The 25,089-nt window shown below is 34.0% G+C and overlaps 1 protein-coding gene across 5 annotated transcripts in view; it reads right to left on the reverse strand.

The window, feature by feature from the left end:
• The window catches only part of TUSC3 (tumor suppressor candidate 3), a 123,732-nt gene that overhangs the window by 53,225 nt on the left and 45,418 nt on the right, over positions 1-25,089 (reverse strand). For 3 of the 5 annotated variants that reach the window (XM_084518202.1, XM_084518204.1, XM_084518203.1), the window contains exons 2-6: positions 23,517-23,686; positions 14,493-14,610; positions 11,780-11,920; positions 10,975-11,115; positions 4,061-4,150 (exon numbers count right to left, since the gene is read on the reverse strand). In XM_084518202.1, coding sequence (XP_084374328.1) covers positions 4,061-4,150; positions 10,975-11,115; positions 11,780-11,920; positions 14,493-14,610; positions 23,517-23,686 — 660 coding nt within the window. Of the gene's footprint in view, positions 1-4,004; positions 4,151-10,974; positions 11,116-11,779; positions 11,921-14,492; positions 14,611-23,516; positions 23,687-25,089 lie in introns of all 5 variants that reach the window. The other 2 variants (XM_084518206.1, XM_084518205.1) reach the window with 2 other exon arrangements.

Raw genomic sequence — 25,089 nt, forward strand, 5'->3', positions numbered from 1 at the left:
ACTTTTTTTTCTTAATTTAAAAGCAAGACAAATACATTATAATGCATCATACAGCAAACTGACTTTTTTTTATATATTGAACCTGCAACTAAGCAATCTGGCCACTTTCAGAAAAGTCAGGCATTTCAAATACAATCTGAATTCAAACATATTTCTGGATAGGTTGAAGGCAAAAAGACAATGTATTTGCTCTGATTTACTGATATGGGAAGGTATTTCTAAAACAGTTCAGTACTCACATGAAAGTTTTATCCTGCTTAGCTATAGAGGATTAATGTGAATTAAGTTTCTTGATAGTCTAAGCATAAATTTTCACAGAGCACCTTAACTTTACATTGACAAATGGAAAAGTGAATCAGAGCAGTCAAACACATTTTTCATTTAACTTCAGAAACAGACAGATTACCAGATAACCCTGCCAGAGGGACTATTTGAAAAGAGATATTTTAAATAATGTTCCTGAATAAAGATCAGTGTTTTTTAAACTGTTAAAAGGCAAGTAGTAATAAAAAGTAAAAAAAAAAAAAAGCAGAATAAACAGATTGGTAACTGAACAAACATTTAAAATTGATCTGATATTGAAAGGTGATATTTAAAAGACCTACTAAATGGGTAAAAATTGCTTCCTAATGACACAACTTTTTTTTATGTTTGAACAATTTTAACAAGCTTCCATAATATAAGACATGTAAAAGATAATCTAATTAATATAGTAGCAAATAAAACCATTATCCATTTCATAATGCATCTGCTTATGTAGGGAAAATATCTTCAAATTAGCAAATAAATATACTAAATAAAAATGCACGTCCTCCCTTCACAAAAAAGCTTTTCCAACTTCTAATCACTTCTCACAAAACAGAAGAAAATTATGAGCTTTGAAAAATGTTTTCTCTCAATATTTTAGCTCAAGCTTGTCCTTTATCTTATTTTCCTACATAATAAACTTTCAACTATTTTAAAGATGCAGTCCTGAGCATACTGCACAATGAAAATTGTAGAATTTGCATCCAAATATTTTAAAAGTTGCTGATCTATCAGGATAAATATACATAAATATTTTCCTAGCCATTTGATTTTCTTAGTACCTACGTGTGTAAAAGCTGATGAAAATTTAATAATTCTTTGCTGTTAAGTGAATTAAATGTCAACAGAACTACCTCAGTAGGAAGCTATTTTGCTGTATTCACCATCTCTCTACTTGTCCCACCGCTAGCTCTACCACTGATAAAATTCAGAACTCTCTCAAGATTTTATATATAATCAGTGGGATGTTTAGCTTTCACTCTAAATTTAGTTAGTAAGGGTCTAATCATAACGAAATTACTAAGCAAAAGATGAAGAACTCCAAAAGTACAACAGATGAAGAAGACATCAAGATAAAAGACTGGCATGACTAGTTTCATCAATTTAAAACAGAACTGAAAGATAATACTGCTGCCACTTTCATGTGGACCCAAAAACTGAAATTACCTGAAGGCAATAAGGAATAAAGGAAGCAACGACCACCACCTCAGTAACAGAGCGTATCAACTTCACATAATAGATCTACCCAGAATACAGAAGAATACAGAATTTCAAAGAATACAATCATAGAATTAAAGTAATTTAGGTAATCAAGAAAGGAATCGTAAATGCTGTGCACAAGCCAAAAATGCCAAGAAATGGTATGCTACTTCTAAAAGATACTGGCACTAATAAGTAGTCTTGTTTAAGCAAAACAAACAAATATCTTTTCATCTTTTGAAAAAATAGGAATTTAAGCAAGAGAAATGAAGTGTCATCCAAAATTATGATAAGAACAAAGCATATAATAGGAGATATCTGAGGTAAGGAACAATTTATGAAGACAGAATTATTATCCCTTTCCGGGAGGCATATCAGGCCCTGCACTACAGAACCTAACTACTAACACCTGAAATGAAAAAAAAAGCTAAGTTTGACCCTGATAATAACACAACTAAGCCTGGTGAGCTGTTCTATGCCTTCTATTGAAAAGAGTTTACATGTTAAGATTGTTGAACAGTTTGTGAGTATAATGTACATGAAAACCTTGTGCAAAATTGGCATGTAAATTTGGAATTGGTACTAAGTCCTGGACAACAGAAATAAAATGAAGAGTTAAACATCATCCAGATATAAAGATAGTACTTGTTAACTTACTGCGGAACACCGTTATAGCTATCATAGCTAAATAAATCTTACAGAACTCTCAGATAATTAGTTTTATGACATCAAATTCAGCTAAATGCTAGAAAAAGAACATAGGTTAGTGCTAGAAAAATGAAACAGGAAAATGTTCAATAAAGTTCTTTAACAATTAGAAATGTAAAATAAGTCAAGGTTTATAGAACACTTACTAAGCTTCTAGCACTGGTAAAAATCAGAGCTTTAAGTTACAACTGTATTGGTCAGTGCTATTTTAAATTAGGAACTTGGTGAATCAATACCCGTACCTTTTTAAATTCTTAGAATCTGACTTTTTACTTAATGACACAGACAGCTCCATGGGAGGTAAAAGCACTGACACATGAACAAGTTAAAGACAGGGGAATTAGAGAAACAAAATAACTTACCTGAAGTCATGTAGTGGAGTGAAAACAGAAAAGTATGTATTGACTTATATAGCAGATTAGTAATTAGAATTTAAGACCAGCCCAATGATTACCTTTATTTAGTTGTTTATATTTATACTCCCTAACTAGTAGCTTTTCAGACATTCAGAATCTGAGCTCACACTCTGAGAGACAAGATGGCACAAGCTGAGGAACAATTAAAGAGTTACTTTTAAATGATTTAATGAAAACAGGTCTTTAAAAAGGGTGGTGTATATAAACCTGGCTACGGTATAAAACTAATTTATCAGGAATGGTGCTTGTTCTGTGCAGTATTTCTTCTTTCTGCTGCTCCATGGGGAAGCTTCATAAATTTAATACTGCAAGGCAGTAATGAAAAGCTAAATTTTTCTAAACACAGTGTTTTACAAAGATTATTTATTACATTTCCAGCTCTACTTTTGCATAACAAGGTTGACAGATAGAGTCATGTCACTTTATGATTTTTGTATGGTGTTACATTCCAAATACAAAGCAGATTGGTAAACAAATTCAAACCATTATTTTTTCTGCTCTCACAATTACGATACAAAGGGATCTTTGAAGAAAATTTATTCTTTAAGTCCTACACCAGTCTCTTAACTAGCAATGGTCAAAGCTGAACATGGCTCAATATGCCACAAAGTATGGAGAACCTTCCTGTCTGCAACTGTAAATTTCACAGATTCCATCCTAACAACTTCTTCAAGAAGTGGTAAATATGGAAGAGTAGTAGAAATTAGCCAAGGTCCTCTTTACTTTCCCTGTAGGTAAAGAGAGTTTCTCCTTGTGAACTCTGATGAACGCTTACTAATTTATGAGCAGGAAGAAGCAAGGATGAGAATTCCTTTAAAGACAGCAATGACAGCATATAGTAGCAATTTTGGCTGTACTGAATTAATGTTAACTTTCTAAGAAGCTGATAAAGACCTTACATTCAAGAAGTAAAGCAAAACAGGAAAAAACATTATGTAAAATTCAGGAAGTTCAGTGGAAGTGTGTGACAGGTATAATGGAAAATGGTAAAAAACATTAAGACATTTCCCATCTTTTCTAAACAAAACGCTCAAGATGAAGAGGTTACAGGAAGAGGTTACATATCTCAAAGGTTTGGATAAATGAAAAATAAAAAATAGCTTGCTTTTCACATTGAGAGGGATCATGCTTTTAAAAAAAAAAAAAAAAAAAAAAACAGAACGCATTAGAGCAGTGGAAATTGTGTGGTATGGACTATTTTATGGCACATTCACTGTAGCTGGGAGCCTAATTAGAATTTTGAAAAACACAGGCACTCATTTCACTGCCCAAATCAGAAGTGGTGGAACTTTCTAAACACCAAAAAGTCTGTAACGGACTCTGCTTCTAATTTGAGACTTAAGAGAATGGTGCAGTGCAAATATCTGCAATTACAGATTCACTGTAGGAAATATCTACCCTCAAAATAAAATTTAAAAGAATTAACTCACCACTTGTCCATTCTGAGGATTTTTATGAGCATATGGGGGTCCACGGATGTGATTCCACATCTGACCAGATGTCATAGCAAATACAACACACTAGAAAAATAGAAAAACAACAATATATTTGTTTTTTAACCCAGAGGAATTGAATAAAAAAAACACTCTGCTAGTGATGTTTGTTGTAGGTATATAATTGTTTACCTAACCAGATACAGTATCTACTTCTATTTGATGTTTAGGATAGGGTTTTCTGATGTGCTGCTCTCATAAAATTCTTAATGACTTCTGTTAGAAAACGAGTTAGCTAAAGACAGAAATTTTCAGAATCTCTCTTCAAATAATCCTCTCTTTATGTGCACTTGGAATTGCCACATTTACAAATCCGCATGGCAGAAAACACTCATGATAGTAGAAAGCACTCACTGCAAATATTCTGAAAACTGTCATTTGAGATTTCTACAGTCTTTCATGATGTTATTTCTGCCTCTAATATAGCTTTATATAGTTTAGCTTAGCTGTTTACTTTCAGGTATATGAAATTATTTATAAAAAAAAACACCAGGAAAAAAAAAAATCCAACTATCCAAATGTCTGTCTCATTTATGAAATGCTTACTTTGTGTCCTATATGACTGTAATCCATTTTAGCCATGACAAAAGACATGGCTGAGTTGATAGATAAGTGATATTCTCTATGGAAATGTGTGGAGTTAGGATAGGATTCTATGAAAACTGGAAAAAATGGACATTACTTCTAACAGAAGGTCATACTACAGAATCTAAATGGCAAAAATCAGTCATAGCAGTAGTCGTGGCTATCTTAAAGAGGTAATTAAAATATCCTTTAATAGCCAAATGAGAAAAACAGTAATACAGAACTTGGATCATCTCAATGTCTTCTGATTTAATAGTGCAAATAATCCTTAAAAGACTGATATAAACTAGGTACATATATATATATAGGTATATATGTGTATATATATATATATATATGCTTATTTTTACTGTAAATGTATATTTCCACTAGCAAAAGTATAGCCATAGCAATTTAAGCAGATGGTTCCCGAATATGTAATTTTTTATTTATTTTTTAACCGGGATAATTAGCTAAACCAGAGATGACTAACTTCTCTTTACTAAAGAAAAGTAGTGAGGAATTCTTCAGCTTTTCTTTAAAGAATATTTAATAATGTATTTGTGAAATAAATTTAAGCTAGTGTAGCTCTGTAGCACAGTAAATCCAGAACACCTCTAGCAATATACTTTGAACCAGCTTTGGAAGGTCTTAGCACTGAATCTTGACAGACTTTATATAAACTTATCTGGCTTTTCTAGAATTCTAACTTGATTAGCTGAAACAGCCAGTTTTTCAAAGATCAGATGGCTTCAAAGATCAGATGGCTATACTTAGTTTACATTATTTTTGCTCATCTCTGTAGGGCAGAACCATTTTTTCCCTCTCCCTTCCATTTAGGATGAATTAATTATGATCAGCACAGTGATGCAGTGTAACCAGAGATATCAAAAGCAGTACCACAAGATACACTGTACCAGTATGGAATTGTAAGATGGGGGTACACGATGACACTAGAGATCACAAGTCCATAAATATTGCACCAATGCTGAATTACAGAAACAAAGGCAAGGGAGCTGCTCAAACCCAGTTTTAGGGATAACAAATAAAACAGATAAGCACCAATTTATCAAATTTTTATGTGAGGTGTAGTTGCTGGTCAGTGGAGAAAAAGGACGATGTGTAAAAGTAGCCCCACGTGAGCTCTAGGGCGAGGAGGAAAAAAACCATCCTACTTCCAGCAAAGTGTGAAACACTGAGAACTCACCATAGCAGTACACCCTTTCACCGGATCAAAGCCAAGGATCTCAAGATCCAAAGAGAATCAGTGGAATAACAACCATGACATTCAGAAAGAGGGAAAGATAATAGGAGAGTTTGCATAATTTTGTGTTGTTACTATTGACATTTTTTGCCCTTGTAACAGAAAGAAAGTAATGAGAAAAAATATATAAACTATTTCCACCCTGTAATAATGATATCTGGTTTAACAATAATACTTTAATTATACTGTTAAGATTTGAATTACATTAAGAACAGATTCTTGGCTCTAAATATAAAGTGAGTTTCATTTTGTCCATAACAGGATTTGGAGTGTAACAGTATTGTAATTAATATGGCAGATGAAAGCATATTGGTAGTGATTATTAGCAAATGGGTTATGTTTTAATTAATAATATGCAATGAAGTGAAGAGAGTATGTGCTTCTATTAATGAAAAAAAGGAGACCGTTATTTCTATACCTTGCAGATTATTTTAGCTGAGAAATTTATACTGCAATTTTGGTGATGAATCACAGAGCTGATAGCTTCTGTGAAGATAACAAAAGTGTAGAAACTGAGATGAGGGTAATAAAGGTGAGGTGAAAGATGTGAAAGAGCAAAAGTCAGACAGCTGAAATGTGAAACATCAAAAGAGCAGAGGTGCATGTAGTGCACAAATACTGGTGGCTCTGAAAGTGAGTCTTCTATTAAAATTGTGATTTTCCTCATTCTTAAATTTATATATTTAATTTATGCTCTATAGGGCCAAGTCTGTTTCCATATGTAAAGATATAAAAAAAAAACACAACCTCAGTTTACATTAGTGATATGCTTTTAATTGGTAATTCTTTCAAATCGCTTTAGTTCTCTAATGATGGCTAGTACGGATATGTGACCTCACAACATGCTAATATCTAATGAAAAAAGAAAAAAAAAGATAGGAGACAATAGTAGGAAGAAACTCTTAATCTATTTTAAGTACCCCAAGAATATAGCATTTCCATCTTATCCCTTAGGAAAGCATTTTGTGTGCTACAGGTAGTAGTTGACATTCAAGCTCCATTCCATGTTCTCCTATTACTATCAATGAAGTATTGATCTGTTATATTCATTATAGTAATCTACAGACTTTTAATGTTTGTAAAATATACCTGAAATATACCTCATTATTTGTAGAACTGACACATGCATCATAGACACACTGATACCCAATGCTCACCATTCCAAACCCCTTTCCATGTGATCCCATGCTTTGGGATCCAAAATTTCCAAATCACCTGGTTGTTTCATTGCTATGAATCAATGTTCCTCAGGATAAAACTTATACAAATTCATTCTTACAAATGAGCAACTTGGAACATGTGATTAATGACTTCATATTTACCTTAAGGTTTTCTATGGTATTGATTACAATGAAACAATTCATATGCAGAGAAATTACTGTTTTCAGTTTTCTTGGACCTTGTCAAAGGATGAAAAGTACAGAAAGAAGATTCCAGCAAGGCACTTTTCTGTGAGAACTTTAAAAGATTTATTTTTATTTTTTTCATTTACCCAGGCGAAGCAGAGTCTCTACTTTAGCAGTTCTACAAAGAAGAGAAGCACTCAGCCTTTACCAAAGACAGTCCTTTCATATACTCACAACCCCTTCCTTTCATACTCCTTACTAGGAAGAATAGGAACAGCTCCTAGGCAGCTGCCTTGGAATCTGAAAACAGGCTTTGCCCTCCCAGATTCCATAGGTACACAGGCAATATTGAAATGTACGCTGAAAAACTGAAAATTGCATGCAGAAAAGCATGTTGGCAACCCAGCAAAGAAACTATTTTAAGAAGCCCCATGTTGTCCACATTCTAGGCATTTGAACAAATATTTTCTGAGCTCTAGAGAAATTGTTGTCTGAAGTGTAGCAATTGCTTATGTAAAATGTTAGAAATTTGCTCAGCCTTACACTATTTGACCTTTTATTCTCTGCTTAAGAAATGAAGAGTCTTGACAAGAATCTGAATTGCTTCTTGTTATCAGTATAAAAGGACAGGAGTCTGCAAATATCTTAGGACTGAAGTCTTTCCTCATCTTCATATTAGTATGTAAGGGGAAAATACCCATAGATGAGCAGTAGGATTTAAATTAAAGTCTAAAAAAATCTAGGGGATAATTTTTGGGTGTGATCTCAATAGATATCTTTTGAGTACTAGGTACAGTGACTCAACCACCACAGTTTGCCTTTCCAGAAATCTTCTGGGTAATGCTGCAAGTAAAAATGCCTAAGGCATACAAGATACTACCAGAGTTTGCAGCGCTTCCATGAGAGGATGAAACAGCTTATCACACTGATACTGCTCGATCTAATATTGAGGACAAAACTAATTCAACAGTTTTGTGTTAACTGACATTGGAATCAATGTATGACAGTTCTCTTGATTCTGTGCTTATTCAAATCTATTAGATGGGTTGTTAAAAATGGCATTCCAAAATATTTTCCTAAAACATGGCTGGAAATATTATTTATGAGGTGTGGGTTGTTTTTTTTTCAGTTGATGTTCATACCAAACTAAAAACCAATCTTCTGGGATCCTTTTTCCTCCTTCTAGTGAAAATAGCAAAGGCACTTTATGCAGAGAACTTTTTCTAATTTCTAGGAACAGAGAGGCACTGTCCTTTTTTTTTTTTTTTTTTTTTTAATAAAGATAGGTCTCCAACCTTTGTGAGTACAAAAGCTCTTCAAAACAGCACACCAAAGAACTCTTTAAAACAATGAAAACAAAAAACAGACCTGTCTATTTGCAATGATACAGAATCCCTGCTTTTCAATTACTGAATTTCAGGAGATCTATGATTAAACTGAAATGTAAAATGTTATTTTCCATAAGGTTAATGAATGCGGGCCATCTAGCAGAATGAAACATGAGAAGAAAAAAAACAATTTTGATTATACACAAAGTTAGAGTACACTCATGCCTTCAACTACAGCCCCAGGGTACACAATACATGACCTCTTTAAAATGGTGCTAACAAAAATCTCTGACAGATGTAGTATAAAGTGGTTTGATACTTGCATTAAAAGGCAGTCACTATAGGTGATAAAGGTTACTTTTTCTTTCGGGTCATTTACCATCATCTTTTGAGATAATTTGTCTACTACCTTTCCTAGAGAGAATTACAGAGGCTTTGTGTTTTGTTTTTTTTTTTTTTCAATTAAACTAAAACGATGTAGGAAAGCAGACAGGAAATAAAATAACACTAATAATAATAATAATTAAAAAAAAAAAGGTTTAACACCACCTAATTCAGTCCTAGAAATTTGACTGTATTACTTTTACTATGTTTTGGCCAAAGTGTATTCGGCCAAGCAACTATAAAATGAGATTATTTACCTTTTTACTATAAGCAATTAAACTGGAATATTATATTATAAGCCTAAATTCTGTGGTATTATTCAGAAGCATACATCCAAATGACATTGTTATAAAAGTGGCAGTAGAGTGCAGCCTCATATAGCTATAGGGCAATTACCGTTGCAAGGGACCTCCACGGGTCATCTTACACCTGTTACAGTTCAGGGCATTGTCCAGTTGACTTCTGTCAGGACAGCAGTCCTGACCCCTGACCCTCAGTCCAGTTTTTCAATTGGTCTTCTCCTAGAAAGCTCCAAATTGGACATAAAAACACGCATACACATGCACTGCAGGAATAACAGGTGGCCAACACTACATAGAATTGTACAGTGTCTCGTTTTGTACACTTTGGACCTGCGTAAGTCTGAATAGTAAAAGAAACGCTACAAAACACTTCTCTGTTTTTTGTTAGAAATCACAGATGCCAGAAGACATCCACTCCTTTTTACTCTCTGGTTTCTCTCCATACTCTCAGCTCACACTTTTCAAGGATTCACAACCCAACACTTCACTTTCAAAATGATTAAAACTTTTTCATTGGAAAATACTAGTATTCTACACAAATATATGGATCTAAATTAGACAGCCTTACTTTGAAGGAGAACTATCAAAATTCTGTGTTAGAGCTCAGGATACTGTAACATACTGAAACAAAGAACATTCTGCCCATGGCTCTCTAAATTGAAAGAAAACATTCTACTTGAAATCTAGTCCTTCAGGTGGTTTATTTGCAATCTTGGACTTCATTCTTTGACTTCTAGTTAACTACTAGTATTAGTAGTTTTTAACTACTAGTATTAGTAGTTAACTAGTAGGTACTAGTTAACTTCATCCTTGAATTTATGTAATAAATGCTGCCAGTGAGCCCATCAGCTGTAAGTTTCACAACAAGGTAGTATCTCCTTGTCTTGTTGAATCAGAGCAAAACTGACCACCAATGTGACATGGCTTTGAAAAGGCAAAAACAATTTTGTTTTGTATCAGTAACCTGCTTCTAGAAGAGCTAAAATGCAAATGCCACTGGCAAAAGTAAACTCATATTCCATCTACAATCCTGGCCATATGCATTCAAGAAAAATTAATTTAGATAGAAGCAAGTTGAGAAAAGGTCTTCAAAATGATTGAGTGAACAAATAACCCATTTACATGGAAAGAGAAGAAAAGCTTGACTTATCTTGTACAAAATACATGAACAAATTTCTAAAAAGTACTGTTCTCATTGCAAGCATAGAAGGAAGGAATTCTGTTAAGCTGTAAAATGTTGGATTGACTTGATGCTACTCTAATGCTGATAACCAGGCTCCTGAATCATGGTTCAGGAGCATGTCCCCCAAAATTAAGTCTTAATGCTACTTCTCAGATTTAATTCTTCTGTCAGTCACAATGACAGCAGAAATTAAATTAATGAGTACTTGTTGATAAACCTTAACTGTCATCTGTCATACTTACATGCTATCTAAAACTAAGATAGCTGACTATGCAGCACAGACAGTGTTTTTCCATGAGTCTTCTCAGATGTTTGAAGACTATGGTATAAATGAACATACTGCAATACACTGTTAAGCACATTCGAACTTAATTCATCATTTATGGCCTTTGGTTTTTAATTTACTATGCAAGTAACAAAGACACATACACTAAGACAGGGAACTAACGCAAAGCATATTAGTATGGAAAATCTGCATACCAGAGCTGCCATGGCCCAGCCAGTTTTGTTGTAGATGAATTCTAAATTATTTCTTCTCAGATATAACAAGCCACCAACAAGAGATACCAAAAGAGCCAGTGCAATTGTACCAGAATAGTTAGGAGGCCTGAAAACTCTAATCTGGAAAAAATAAAAACAAATACAGATCGGAAATAAATACATACCCACAGATCTATTTCCATATAAGCAAACAAGGAGCATAAGGAGCATCTGAAATCTGGTTTTGACACAGACTAATCACTGAATGTATCCATAAATAAGAAAAAACATAGTACCTGCCTTAATAAATAGATTGCATGAAAAAAGCTGTAAGGACCATTTTAAACTAATACGCTACTGGTCTGAAAATTTCAATACAGAATATTCCATTATCTCTTCTTTCAGAAAAATAACTGTTCAACTCAAAAAAATATATGTATTTTCAACAGATATGCATGTTGTTTCTGAATTAGGAGCAACTACTTTTAGATCCATTTGTTTTGTATGTAGTATTGCAAGCATGTATTACTCATTCAAAATTAATTATCACAATATCACTACTTCTTTTCATCTAGAAAAAAATAAACATAATTTAAACAAGAATAAAATATAATCTGCAAACTGTAGAAGTTACCACAACTATCATGAATATTTATTTTGGTTTTGTTTCTTTAAAAATATGCATTCAAGAGCCTACGTTTTAATGGAAAAACAGGCATTAAGGAGGGACTGCATTTGTCATCTGCCTGTCTCAGACTACAAAGGTACATTTGGCTCTAACTTTTAAAATTGTCGAAAGACTTACATGAACATCTGTTCTGTCAGCTATCCATTTAGCTAGCTGTTCAGCTGCAAATCCGATTCTCTGCAGGTCAAATGTGTCAGCTCTCTTGGGCTTACCTTTTGGAGGAAAATGCATGAAAGTCGGAGCAGAGTTCATATTCAGCTTAAAAAAAACAGGAAAAATAGCAAAAAAAAAAATTAGTAACCCCATACTTTAAAATGTTTACCTCTAATGTATCAGACAACATAAGAATATTCAATATGAAAAATATTATTTGCCCTCCTGTCTAATGTGTTACTCTTTTTTATACATCTTCATGTACAGTCCTAGAAAAAGTGCTCAAAGTATTCCTTGCTTTTTTCTTCTGGTAGATTCTTTTGGATGTTTAATTATTCAGAGTGTTTCACCTACCAGCTTTTTTGACTAAGAGTATCTTACACTATATAGTTCCCACACACTGTAAGAACTTCCCAGCAGTTAGTAAAAACAGACAGCCCCCCTCCCTCCAATCTATTAAAGTATATTAGGCTGAAATTCAGGGGAAAATAAAAGCTTATAGCTTGACATTGTTTCTCTTGCTTAGCTCTCACCAGTCCAAAGTTACCTAGGCTATCTTCATCTTCACTGGTTTTAAGACAGACTACCCCACTAGTGCTTAGTCCTTTTTGAATCCCAGAAAACCTAGATAACTAGCTTCGATGACATAACTTGCTCTGGGAATTGGGTGAATATTAATCCACATGTCAATACTTGACATTAAGTATTTTTCCAATACTTAATTGGAACTATTCACACTGCATCAATCTGGGAAGTTTGTTTAAATATAATTCAATTGATTTAAAACCTGTAATAATTAAAAGAAATAAAAAGTGAGAGTATGCCTCTTTGTAAGTCCTCTCAGCTATATTGTGTACAGGGTAAAAAAACTCATAGATGATAAACAAACAGATTTATATTTGTCACTTTGTTTAAATTTTGACTTCAGCTTTGTTATAGGTGCTATAGGTATATATTACTATGGGTATATATTATAATTATTCTATATAAGATTCCTCCATATTTAGTCCATCTCAGAAAAGATGTAATAAACCATTTGAAAAACATGAAAATTAATGTAAACAAAATCAAGGAAAATATTTAAATATGATGCAATATGGAGATCTTTGAACAGCAAATGCAGAGTAACCTTGTTTGTTTCATTCCTGCAAAATGAGTTTTACCACATTACCAAAACATATTATCTAATCAAGTATAGAGCTGAATTTATCATTAGAAATTACCAGCTATTAAAATATTTTCCAACTAAGCAAAAAACAGCTCACTTCCTTAGTGAACCTATTTGTAAATAAAAGTATTCTGAGAAAGGCTAAGAGAAATTTTGCAAAATAGTTTAACAATACTTTGTAAGATTCAGAAACCTCAGATACAGAAGCCTTCTGACACTGTACAGAGATGGCAGTTGGTTTGCAGCTGTTTTATCATTTCTCTACAAACAATATAAAAGCTGGAAATCCAGTCTTCTTTTTAATTATTTTTTTTCTTTCTTTTTCCTCTGACATCAGTATTACATTACTGGTTTGCACACATAAGGACAAGGTCAGAACTACTTGAAAAATCCATCTTAACCATCTTAATCCATCATCAGTCATTCAGGTCCCTTATGCTTATCACAATATTTCTCACAGACAGCCAAAAAAATTAAACATTTCATTTAATTTGGTATAATGTTTATGTGACTTTAAATGTGCATCATCTGAAATAAACTGAACCTGTGCCCTTTTACACAAGTAATAAATTGGACTGTACTACTCTAATATGTATTGATGGCTTAAGGCAAGATCAAACATTGTATTTTATATTAGTGTAACCATAAAGGATAATGTAAGATAAATTTTTAAAGGTTGAAAGTTTTAAAATCAAAATCTTACCCATTAATAAGCATATTTTTACACAACACATTCTAAGATGTCTGACAGAAGCCAAAATATTTACAAAACACAAACTAACAAAATATAAAATATTTGAAAATTAAATATTTAAAAATTTCAGGGAAAATGTCTAGCTCATATTTCACCAAAAGGTGATTAAAAATATAGAGAACTTCAAAACTTGTTACTCTTCTTAATCTCTATTTTAGCTTCAATCAGTAGATAAATATCAAAGAGAAAAAAGCATAGTTTTATTTAGTATGAATTTTCCAGGGATGCTTTTTGTCTTGATTATTCAATTTAAGACTATTTTCCAGTAATTGATTCCTCATTCTTCACAGCCAGCATATAAAATCTAAAATCTAAAAGTCTCCTCTCTTTACCCTGAAGAACTTCCAGACTAAGAGTACTAAAGCTGAAAAATATTTTCTTCAACCTATTCAACTAAATGGCTTTTAACTAAGACCATTTTTCCTAAAGATAAATAAAATCTTTAAATGCAAATGTTATTTACACTGCATTTCATTCCAGAAAACAACACTAATAATGGGCTGATTCAATTTTACATACATATAAGATCATCTATAAAGAAATACCATGAACTACATTTAGGAAATGCTGAAAGTGGCTACTTGTACTATTCTTCCTTGTTAATGTTATAAAAATTCCAGCATCTGATATTTTTACCAGAAAATTTATATATGAAATGCATATGTATCTACAGAGAGAACACTTTTCTGCTGTCATTTATCAAATAAATATGTATTATAAAAAATTAAGAATGTTTTATAATATCCAGCATTTACCTGTTGAAAGACATCTGCCCCTTCATCATAATCCACTATTGTGAAGAACAGCTTGTTTGAAAAAGCAGATGAATAGCGCCATGAATTAGCCAGCACTTGATATTCTTCGTTAGCTTGCCTAAAAGAAACAAACATATACCCGTGTGGCATCCACTGGCAACAAAGATGACCTAGCCAACTGCAGTGGTTAGGTGATTTACACTTAAAATTTCATTCTCAACACCCATATTATCAATTAATAAACAAAGTTTCAGCTCATTATACAACTCTCTGCTTCACACTTGCATTCTCCAAAATTACAAATGTGTTAAGTCAAACTAAAAGCAGAGAGATCCCAGAAGATGTTAACAAGAGTAATCTCCTTCATAATCAAAAGCTTCAGAAAACACAATTAAAACCCTCAGGAGCGGCCTCCTGAGGATCACCAAAATCTGCAAACAGATCTCTGTATGGAGATGCTTACATGGCCTTCAAGTATAGTAACAGGATTTACTTGCCAAAGACAAATGCACATAAAGAAATCTGAAAGTAGTGGAAAAATCACAAAGAAACGTGACTGTAGTATTCTGTACAAAAAAAATAGAGCCAAAGAAAAAGTCTGTCCACACTATGCCAAGAACTGCTAAACACTGGGGATGTGACAGCAAGCTAACAGGAGGTTCGTAAGTAGCATAAAAATGCTCATGATTATTTCTATAAAACAAGGTTTAAAAGCAATACAGAATAATTTTCCATAACATATAGGGTTATATAATCTTTTTTATCATCATTAGAAAGCCATATTGCTACTACTTGTGATTTGTAAGAAAGCCTCTTATTTGCTTTCCTTGCGGCTGTACATTCAGGGTTGTTTTGGGTTTGCTTTGGTTGCTTAGTTTATTTTAAACCTTTCCATGTCTGCCCTGAGAGGAGGAAAAAAAAAAAAAAGGGGGGGTACACTGATCCTTACCAGGAGAGAATTGCCCCAAATACACAAGCACAGAACCATTTCCATGCATATGATGGTGCAGACTACTATTTATTTAAAAGCTGGGACTGCAAGAGAGAAACTCTGCACTAAACACATACAAAAACATCATATTTTAAGAGCAAAGAGAAGGAAGACAGAATTACAGGCGTGGTAAGACAATACCCTATTTCCTTATAACTGTGATCAGCCTTAGGCATGAGGTATATTACATACAACTCCAGCAGAGTTGTGTTGTATCTAGGAATATATTGTATACAAGAAAAATCTATCGTGAAAAAAAAAAGTTAAAATAAAATTTGATCATCTCTTCTTCCTGAAAAAGAAATTTCATGAAGCGCAACAAAACTCAACTTTCACTCATTACTTGATTAAGACTTGCTCCTTAAAACATTTATTCAACAGACAAAATTTGGAATTATAAAAAATGGATTATGCTTTTTTTTTTTGCCTTTTTTTTTTTTTCTACAATCAAATATTATCATTAAGCAGACTAACATATTCACTGTCATCCTGAAGAGGGCAGTCAGACAACATCAAAGGAATGCTATAAAACCTCAAGAAATATCTGTGGGACACTCTTCACTCTTCTGTTAAACCTGCTATATTAAAGTTTCACTATTTTCATTATAAAAACAAGATAAAATCACTTCATCTTGATGCTAGCATTCTTCTTAGTCTACCCTTCACTTGTGATGTAACAATATTTCTGGAAGTTCTGATACTCCAGTTATGCCCCCACTATTTGAAAAAACCCTCTTGTTCCCTTCGATCTCCATGCATTTCTTCATGTTTAAATTATGCTATTTTGATTTAATGTAACTGGTAGAACACAGGTTTCAGAAAGTAACATTTTTCCAAACGTCCTCTTGAATTTTCTGTAACAGTACAATTTTATCTTCTCACTGAACGTTCCAAAGCATTCTGCAGTTCACCCTTATAGCAGCTCTTGGAGGGTGTGGAGGAAGGAGACTGCAACAAGGAGGGGCAGGAATGCAAAGTTACAGGATTGCTACTGAAGAACAACCTACAATTATTGTGTTAAGTAATTAAAAAAAAAAGATATTCTACATCCACTAAATAAGTTCCAATGGATATCCTGATGAAGCCAAAAAAATTGCTTTTTTTTTTTTTTTTTTTTGATGTGTTGCTTACTCGTTCTTAAATATAATAATAATAAACAGCTGGAAAAAAAAAAAAATCAACCTCCAATTAACATCAGTTATATCAATTCCATCACTAGTTATCTACTTGTCTATCCCTACCATTAGTTAACATCAACTCTATCACAGTTTGTTTACATGAAGTAATGTTAATTATATAATTCATTATAAAATTATATAAAATACTATAAAGACATAGGGCAGAACCACACTTGGTATGAACTCATCAGATTAACATTAGCACTGTTCTTGTTAGTTCGACACAATTTCTTGATAGAAAAGATTTAAATGATATTGCTGCTACAGTGTCGTGGTTCCGCTCGAGTGGGCAGCCGAGCTCCACCACAGCCGCTCTCTCACTCCCCCTCCTCAAAGAGGAATGGGGAGAAAATATGTGAAAAGGGCTCAAGGATTGAGATAAGGACGAGAAAATCACGCAATAATTATTGTAACGGGCAAAACAGACTCGGCATAAGGAGATAGTAAGATTTATTGCCTACAACTAACAAGCGAGAGAAGTGAGAAAACAAAGGAAAAAAAACCAAAAGCACCTTCCCCCCCCATCCACCCTCTTCCACCTCCTCCCCCCGAGCGGCGCAGGGGAACGGGGAATGGGGGTTATGGTCAGTCTACAGCACTTCTTCTCTGCCGCTCCTTCTCGGTCACTCTCGTCCCCTGTGCTGTGGGGTCCCACCCACGGGATGCAGTCCTTGATGAACTGATCCGGCGTGGGCTTCCCACAGGCAGCAGCTCTTCCAGAACTGCTCCAGATATGGGTCCGTACCACGGGGTCCATCCCTCAGGAGAAAACTGCTCCAACCTGGCTCCCCTACGGGCAGCAGCTCCTGCCAGATCACCTGCTCCTGCGTGGGCTCCTCTCCACGGGCTACAGGTCCGGCCCGGAATCTGCTCCGGCAGGGGTCTTCCACAGGCGGCAGCCTCCGTCAGTGCAGGGCCACCTGCTCCACCGTGGTCTCCTCCACGGGCTGCAGCGTGGAACCCTGCTCCACCGTGGTACTCCATGGGCTGCAGGGGGACATCCTGCTTCACCATGGTCCTCACCACAGGCCGCAGGGGACTTCTGCTCCGGCGCCTGGAGCACCTCTCCCCCTCCTTCCACACTGACCTTGGTGCAAGGCTGTTCTCCCACTCCCTTGACTCTCCCGGCTGCTGTGTGGCGCAGCGTTTTTTCCCTGTCTTAAATATGCTCTCACAGAGGCGCAAAACAACATCGCTTATTGGCTCGGATCTGGAAAACAATGGGGCCCTTCCCAAACATGGGGCAGCTTCTAGATCTTTCTCACAGAAACCACCCCTATGGCTCCCTGCTACCAAAACCTTGCCACGTAAACCCACTACATACAGTCACCTCTTAATCTTGTCATAACAAGTAGCAACATAGGAACTAGCAACACCAACAGTAATAATAACCAACTTCTAGAAAATAATGACCAGATCAAAATAAAATGCTACTACTAGAGTTTCCTAGAACCCACTGAAAAGTAAGCTGCTAGGCAAATGGTCTATAAAATGTCACACATTACACAAGAGCACTCATTAAATATTAAAAGTTTTATTTAAAACTATTAATTACATTGGTGGCTATGGCAGATAATCACATTTGTATAGCTTGAGCTATATTAAATTTGATTAATTTTGTTCTATTAGTCTGACATTATATTAGGGAAAATGCAAACTGAATATTGTAAAAGGAATAAAATAGACTGTAGAATTATTTGTCAAAGAAAGCAGTAAAACATCAATTTTTGGCATGCTATGGAATGCAAAAAAAACATTTACAAATGTACAATTGGCAAAGAATGCATTACCAGGTGACCTATCAGTTCTTAACCCATCTGCTTAAGCAGAAATGTGATCAATGCTGCAATTTACATCCAGAACAACTTTTGTTTTTGATTTGAAATGGTTTTCCCTAAAAGATGAGACAAAGAGGCTACATGCATATTTTAACTACTGCTCAGTATCAAGATAATAAATTCAAACTGCTTATTTGCTTTTGTTTTTAGCATGACTCAATGTCATGGTGAAAAGCATGAAAGAACCTAACAAATTCATCCAAAATATACTCCAAACACTACAAAATAAGACAGAACGGACAGTAGTTGAATACTACACTATTTATGCAATCTAAATATTGATAGTAACAGAAAACAAGCTAAAAACCATGCTATTCTATTTATAGCATCCCAATAGCTCCAATTCCAATTTATTCTGGAGATGAAAGGACACTTCATCATATTTTGTAGAAAGAGAATAAGGAGCCTCTCATGGTCCACACAAATAACTACTATTCTGGAAAACAAGACTCATCCATACTTCTATCATAATACTAAAATGTACTGGAAAAAAACAAATGCAGAACTTTCACTGGCTCGTTCCACACCTCCTTTTGAACTTTTTTGAACAAAAGTTCAAAAGATAATTCCCTCTCAGTACAGTGAAGAGACATAGCAATGTTTTTTCACTACCCGCTCATGATCAACCAGCAAAAAGCTGAAAGGTAGAGGGAGGATCCTGTCTTCTCATTTCTCATGACAACTCCTTGACTGTCAGAATTTTATTTTTTGCTTTTGACCTAGTCTTTGATCAACTACTTGAAAACAGTTTTCACAGATATCCTCTTGAACAGGGAAACCAATAGATTTCATTTCTTTTCTAGATAAAAAAACCTCCTCCTAGATATATCTTACTGATGGGGTAGATGGTAAAAATATGTGGAACTTATTATTTTGTGTATTTTGTCATTCCTTTCTGCACATTGTGAGTCAACAGCAGAAGGCAGCTATACTTAAGGGCCTTTTATGAAAGGCACATGACATTAAGCTCAGAACTTAAAAATGCACAAGCTGTATGTTGAATTATAATATACCTTTTTATAATCCTAAAGCAAATACAAAAGAAATAGTTAATAACTAATTGACTTGGAGCTCATGCTACAGCATGATATCTGCAGTAGCCACATCTTAGTCCAAAAGACACCGTTAATCCTTTCTGACAGAATTCAGCCTCGTCACTCAAAACGCACCAAAAGAAGTCTTTAGAAAACATATGCCACCTGCAAAATTGAGCTGCCTCCCTCATGACCAACACATATACAGTATACACTTATTTGTATTTATACAAAATTATTATTTAGATAATTTTATATACTTATTATACTTATATATATACTTATATATATATAAGTATATATAGTATATATTTATATATACTATATATATACTGTATATATTATAGTGTATTATATATACTATACTACAAGTATATATATAATATATATACACATGTATATATACTTATATATATACACTTATATACTTATTATACTCTTTACACACACATATTTACAGATGCATACACAACTTCATCTAATGGGAGTGCTCCTTTCAATACAAGCTTTTACATATACAACAGTCTAGTCAACACGGGGTGAAAAAAATACTGGCTACACAAGCTTCTCTCCATTCCTAGCCTTTTTTGTCTGCTTCTTCATAAACACAGCCTTTGGAAAACTGTTAGTGAAAATATTTCATTAAGATGAATACCAAACCAATCCGTGTCTCAGAGTTGAGAAATTTGTTGTTGCCTTTTCAGAATCACCTGTAAATCAATCTGATTCGTTATGGACATAGAATAAATCAGAATTTATATATATAATTTTTAACTTTTAAAAGTATGTATTTAAAATATTGAAAAGAGATTATGTAAAAGAATTTGAAGCAAATCAAGCAAAATTATGTAAACAAAGCATTAAATACAACAGTATGACATGTATTAGGAACAAAGACATAAAGCACTGGATGAATAGATAAATTACATAAAAAATGACAAATTAAATGAGAATCACTGATTTTTTTTTCAGTTAACCCTTCTCAAGCTGATGTGTAACATTATCTATTTATTTCCTGCAGTGATAAAAAAATGCTTCTCATTCCATTGGAAAAAAAAATCTTCAGTAATTTTTGCTTGAGAACATCTACAAAATATGCAATATTCTTTGATTTTAATCAAAAAGATCAACTAGTAATTGAAAGGTTAATTTTACATAGTTTCATCCAAACTTCTGAAGTCACAAGGATTTCTTGGCACTCAGCATTTTAAGAGTAAATTCATATTATTTCCACATGCTTTCACAAACCTGTAACTTCTACATGATTTATGTGACTGATGTGACAATGTTGTCCTTGCTGCACACAGAAAAAACTTGGATTTTCTGAGACAAATGGGGTCATTTCTCCACGTATGGGTTCTTACTATATGTAAGGGTATACTTTTTCACAAGTTATTACATAGCATAATCCCAAAAGTTTTAAGATTTGGCTACAATCACTCAACCAAGTTTTAACCAAAATATGGAAATTTTCTGGTGTTGAAAAGATTGGGAAAAAGATCTTCACACCTTCTAGACAATGTCCAACAACAACACTCTTCAGCAATGGACAAACACTGTATTCCTTAGTCTGGTACAAAACTTGATCACTAAACTGATTTTATGTTCACTCTGAAAGGGTACCAAAGGTGATGCTAACTTCCTAGATGGAAGAAACTACATCTCCATTGTTGGTAGTAAAATCATTCCTGCAAGTATACTTGCAAGAATGTACAACATTGTAAGTAGGGGATCAACCTGACATCAAGCATTCTAAATTTAGACAAATGCAAAATCAGATACACAAAAGATACAGTTTATTTTAACACAATAGGACACATTAACCCTTGTGGCCTCAGATGAGCAAGTCTCCAATGGCCTGCTCCAATGACAATCAGCTTCCATTGCTCTTCTGCAGAAGAGAAGCACATCTCCTACCATTGCTCTCCAACCTGTTATTTCTCTCTCTCTTTTTTTTTTTTTTTTTCCCCCCCATATAATACTTTGTTATTCATGCTTAGCATTTGAGGTAGCTCTATGCAACAGCAGCACACTACATTTCTCTTTTAAAAATACTGCTCCCCTATTCTTATACAAACTGGACACTGAGATAAAACTCCAAAATGTCAAATTGTCAAATCTATCCACCAAAGAGAGAAGACCTTTAGACTTTTTTTTTTTTTTTTTGTGCGGGGGGAGGGTGAGCATACTAATTCTCGAGACAGTTTTTCAAAGACAAATATTTCAGTCTAAATACTACTTCTTATTTTAAATATAACATTGATTTTTGTATACAACTGTTTCAAAAATATTTTGATTAGTAACAGCTAACTTAAACCATGGATAGAAGCATCCTCACAGAACATTACAGATTTAGTTAAAAATCTATTTTTCCTTTAGGCAAACTGGCTAGTGAATAGCTAACAATAAAGTAATGCATGCATTTCAGTTCTGTATATCTTTTCAGTGCTCCCATCCATTAATTAACCATTGATTTGAAAATGTCGATTTTCCTAATAATGGTTTTATGTGCAGTACGATCAACCTCATTAAATTTCTTTTATTTCACATGAAAGAGAGGATCTCAACTTCACATTCATTTAAATAATCCCGACTGAAAGCAGTATGTTGATTTTTTTCTTCCTGTTACGCTTAAAGATTTTTAGTTGCTTCTATACATAAATACCTAGCCTAGCATATTACAGAATGAAGCTTATAAGGTTAACTTATCCACTTGGAAGGAAAATAAGAAGTGATTTTAAACAATATGGTAAACTTCCAACTCTTGTTTCATTTCCTAAAGTTAAACTCTGGCAATGCAAAGAAATAGTAACAACCAAGTGCAGGAAGTGGTAAAGCAGTATAACTGACTTAGCAATGTTAGACAGCTTCTGTACCTAACTTCCTCCCCTTCGCAGTTCAGATGTGGAGGGTGAACTCATGGGAATGCAAATTACACACTCTTCTTCAAAACTGACAAACTGAAACCAATAGCAAAAAATTAACCTATTAAAACATCTAAGAAAAAACATATATAACTACAGGTTTACATCTTATGATTGCAAGCCAGTTGAATTTTATGTTGTATATGTTGCATTCTATTGCCTAAGAAATCCAACAAGTTACTAACAATTATCAACTTTAAATATTGCTTACATTACACCTATTTAAAACAAAGAAATATTCTTCATATAAATGTTACCTATTTTGTAGTTCTATGCAGCATTCCGGTGCCTATTTAGATAAGTTTTGAACACCCTGAATAATAAGCCTAAACACAGTAATTTCTAATGCATGTTTTGGCTGAAGAAGGTTTTATTAGCTCAATTTCTGATTTAGTAATGTAATTAAGTACATGACTAGCTCTCAGTCCCTTGGCCCCATTCCCATGTCTATCATTTGTCATTTTTTGATTAACTGCATTGAACTAGAAACTTGCAGAGAAAGATCTTGGACTTAGAAGAATACCATTACCACTCCAATATGTATTCTAAAAGGAGCTAACAGCACATTTCAAAGTGCAGTGCCAGACAGTATTCCACAATATTTTTCCTTGTGGAAAAATGCACTTGCATGTAAGAACCATCCAAATCGGTGAAATCACAGCATAACTCACATCTGTATCAGAGCTTTAGATATCACTTAATGGGAGAAATTAGTGAAATGTCATATTATTGAAAGGTAATTATTTACTTTATCACAAAACATCTTTGGAGAGATTGCAGCTGACTGATAATAGTATAAACCAGATTTCTTAAAAAGTTTTAGTCCTAGGTGGCATACATTTTGTTCAACTGCAATAAAAAAATGCTGAAACTAAGAAAACTTCTAAAATTTATCATATATATTAAAAAGAAGTTGAAATGATGCTTTAACAAACACATGAGGCTGTTAAATAGTAAATATCTGCCCCAAGCAAAGAACAGTCCTACCTGTATTTCACATTGATTAAAATGTTCACCTGAAAATTGTGGTGAGAAAGACAGAAAAAAAAAATGAATTACCTGCAAACAGAGCATTGCCGCTGTGGCTGTAGAGCAGTGAACATCACTATCACAGAGTAGTTACGAGGTGGAGCCTTCACAAATCTTCGGAATTTGTCTCCATTCATGCGGATGACCGAGCGCCTTGAGCTCCACTCCATCAGCTGTTCTACCTTCTCAGCCAGAAGATTCTGTAATTGAGGACAAAGATGAGGAACATTTAAGCTTAAATTTCAAGCACTTTGTAGCTATATTCTGCCTTTGCATGCCCAGAGGGGACAACTGTATAGCACAGTTTAGTCTTGTATGTAGACAAGTAGATTGTAAGTATCTTAAAATAACTCAACCCGGTCTTAAAGAGAAAGGATGCACAAAATGAAATCAGATAGCTTCCTACCTACAGCAAAGGCGTAGAGTAAGGCTGACTAAATAAGAGATATCAGTATGGCAATAATTTAACTTCCATTGAAAATTGGAAGCTTTAGATGATGCAACATTATGCTACACATTCTGTTTCGTAAAAACGTTAGTAAAATATTTAGTAAAAACATATTGTCAAACATTAAGATGAAAGAAAAATCTGTTACAAAGAAATAGAAATAACATTTCTTTACACACATGCATATTTATGCTGAATTTATACATTAATATTTTGTATTTTGATACAGATTGCTCTGTTTTGTAAAACCTAGCCACGTTCCATTCTAACATCATGGTTTTAGTTTCTTTTAAGACTGGGATCACGATACTATTTGGGCTGAACTATGACTGTATAAGAAAAAAAAAGAAGCACACATTTTGCTTGCATGCTTTTTTCTTTTCCATGAAAGTATTAAATTATATGAATGATCTAAAAGCAGACTATGACACACTAGCAGATGGCCCTTACATCAAATACACTCATCTAACTATTCCTGTGAAAATCTATTTATACTTTTTTTTTCTAAGTGAGACTGATGTCATACACGCTCTGTAGAGAATTGTTAGTTTCTCAAAATCACCTACTTTGAGTGAGGCTGCACTGACAATGCTGTAGGTGGATTGCTACACCTACAACATACCAGGACCAATGCAACAATCCATCTTGTTTTAAGTTCCTCACCCAAGGACACCGTGGAAGCTGCCTATATTGAGTAATAGCAAAGGGAAAAAAAACAGCAGAGAAAACTGGAATGATACACACAGAAGCTGAGTACTGAGGGAGGATGGGTAGGACAGAAAAAAGAGACAGACAGAAATAAAGTGAAGGCGGTACCAACCAAGAGAGAAACTAAGGTCAGAAGACTGGAAGGTGTGAGACCTGTGATAAGACAAGGATGAGTTGGTGAAAGAGGAAACCAATGAGGATCTGGGAAAAGAGAACATGGTAACAGGCGAGACAACAAACACAAATACTGTGCAAGAACAACTGTCCAAGGAGAAAAGATGGCTTCTCTAGGATTGAAAAAATAAATAAATAAAAATAAAATAAAATAAATAGAAGAATAACATCATCTAGTAATATTCCGACAAATCAGTATGGCCATAATTAAGAGTCAAGATACATATATGAAGGAGGGAAGGACTAACTACAACAATAAAGGAAAATTACTCT

Source organism: Aythya ferina (assembly GCF_964211825.1).
Source record: "Aythya ferina genome assembly, chromosome: 4".
NCBI lineage: Eukaryota > Metazoa > Chordata > Aves > Anseriformes > Anatidae > Aythya > Aythya ferina.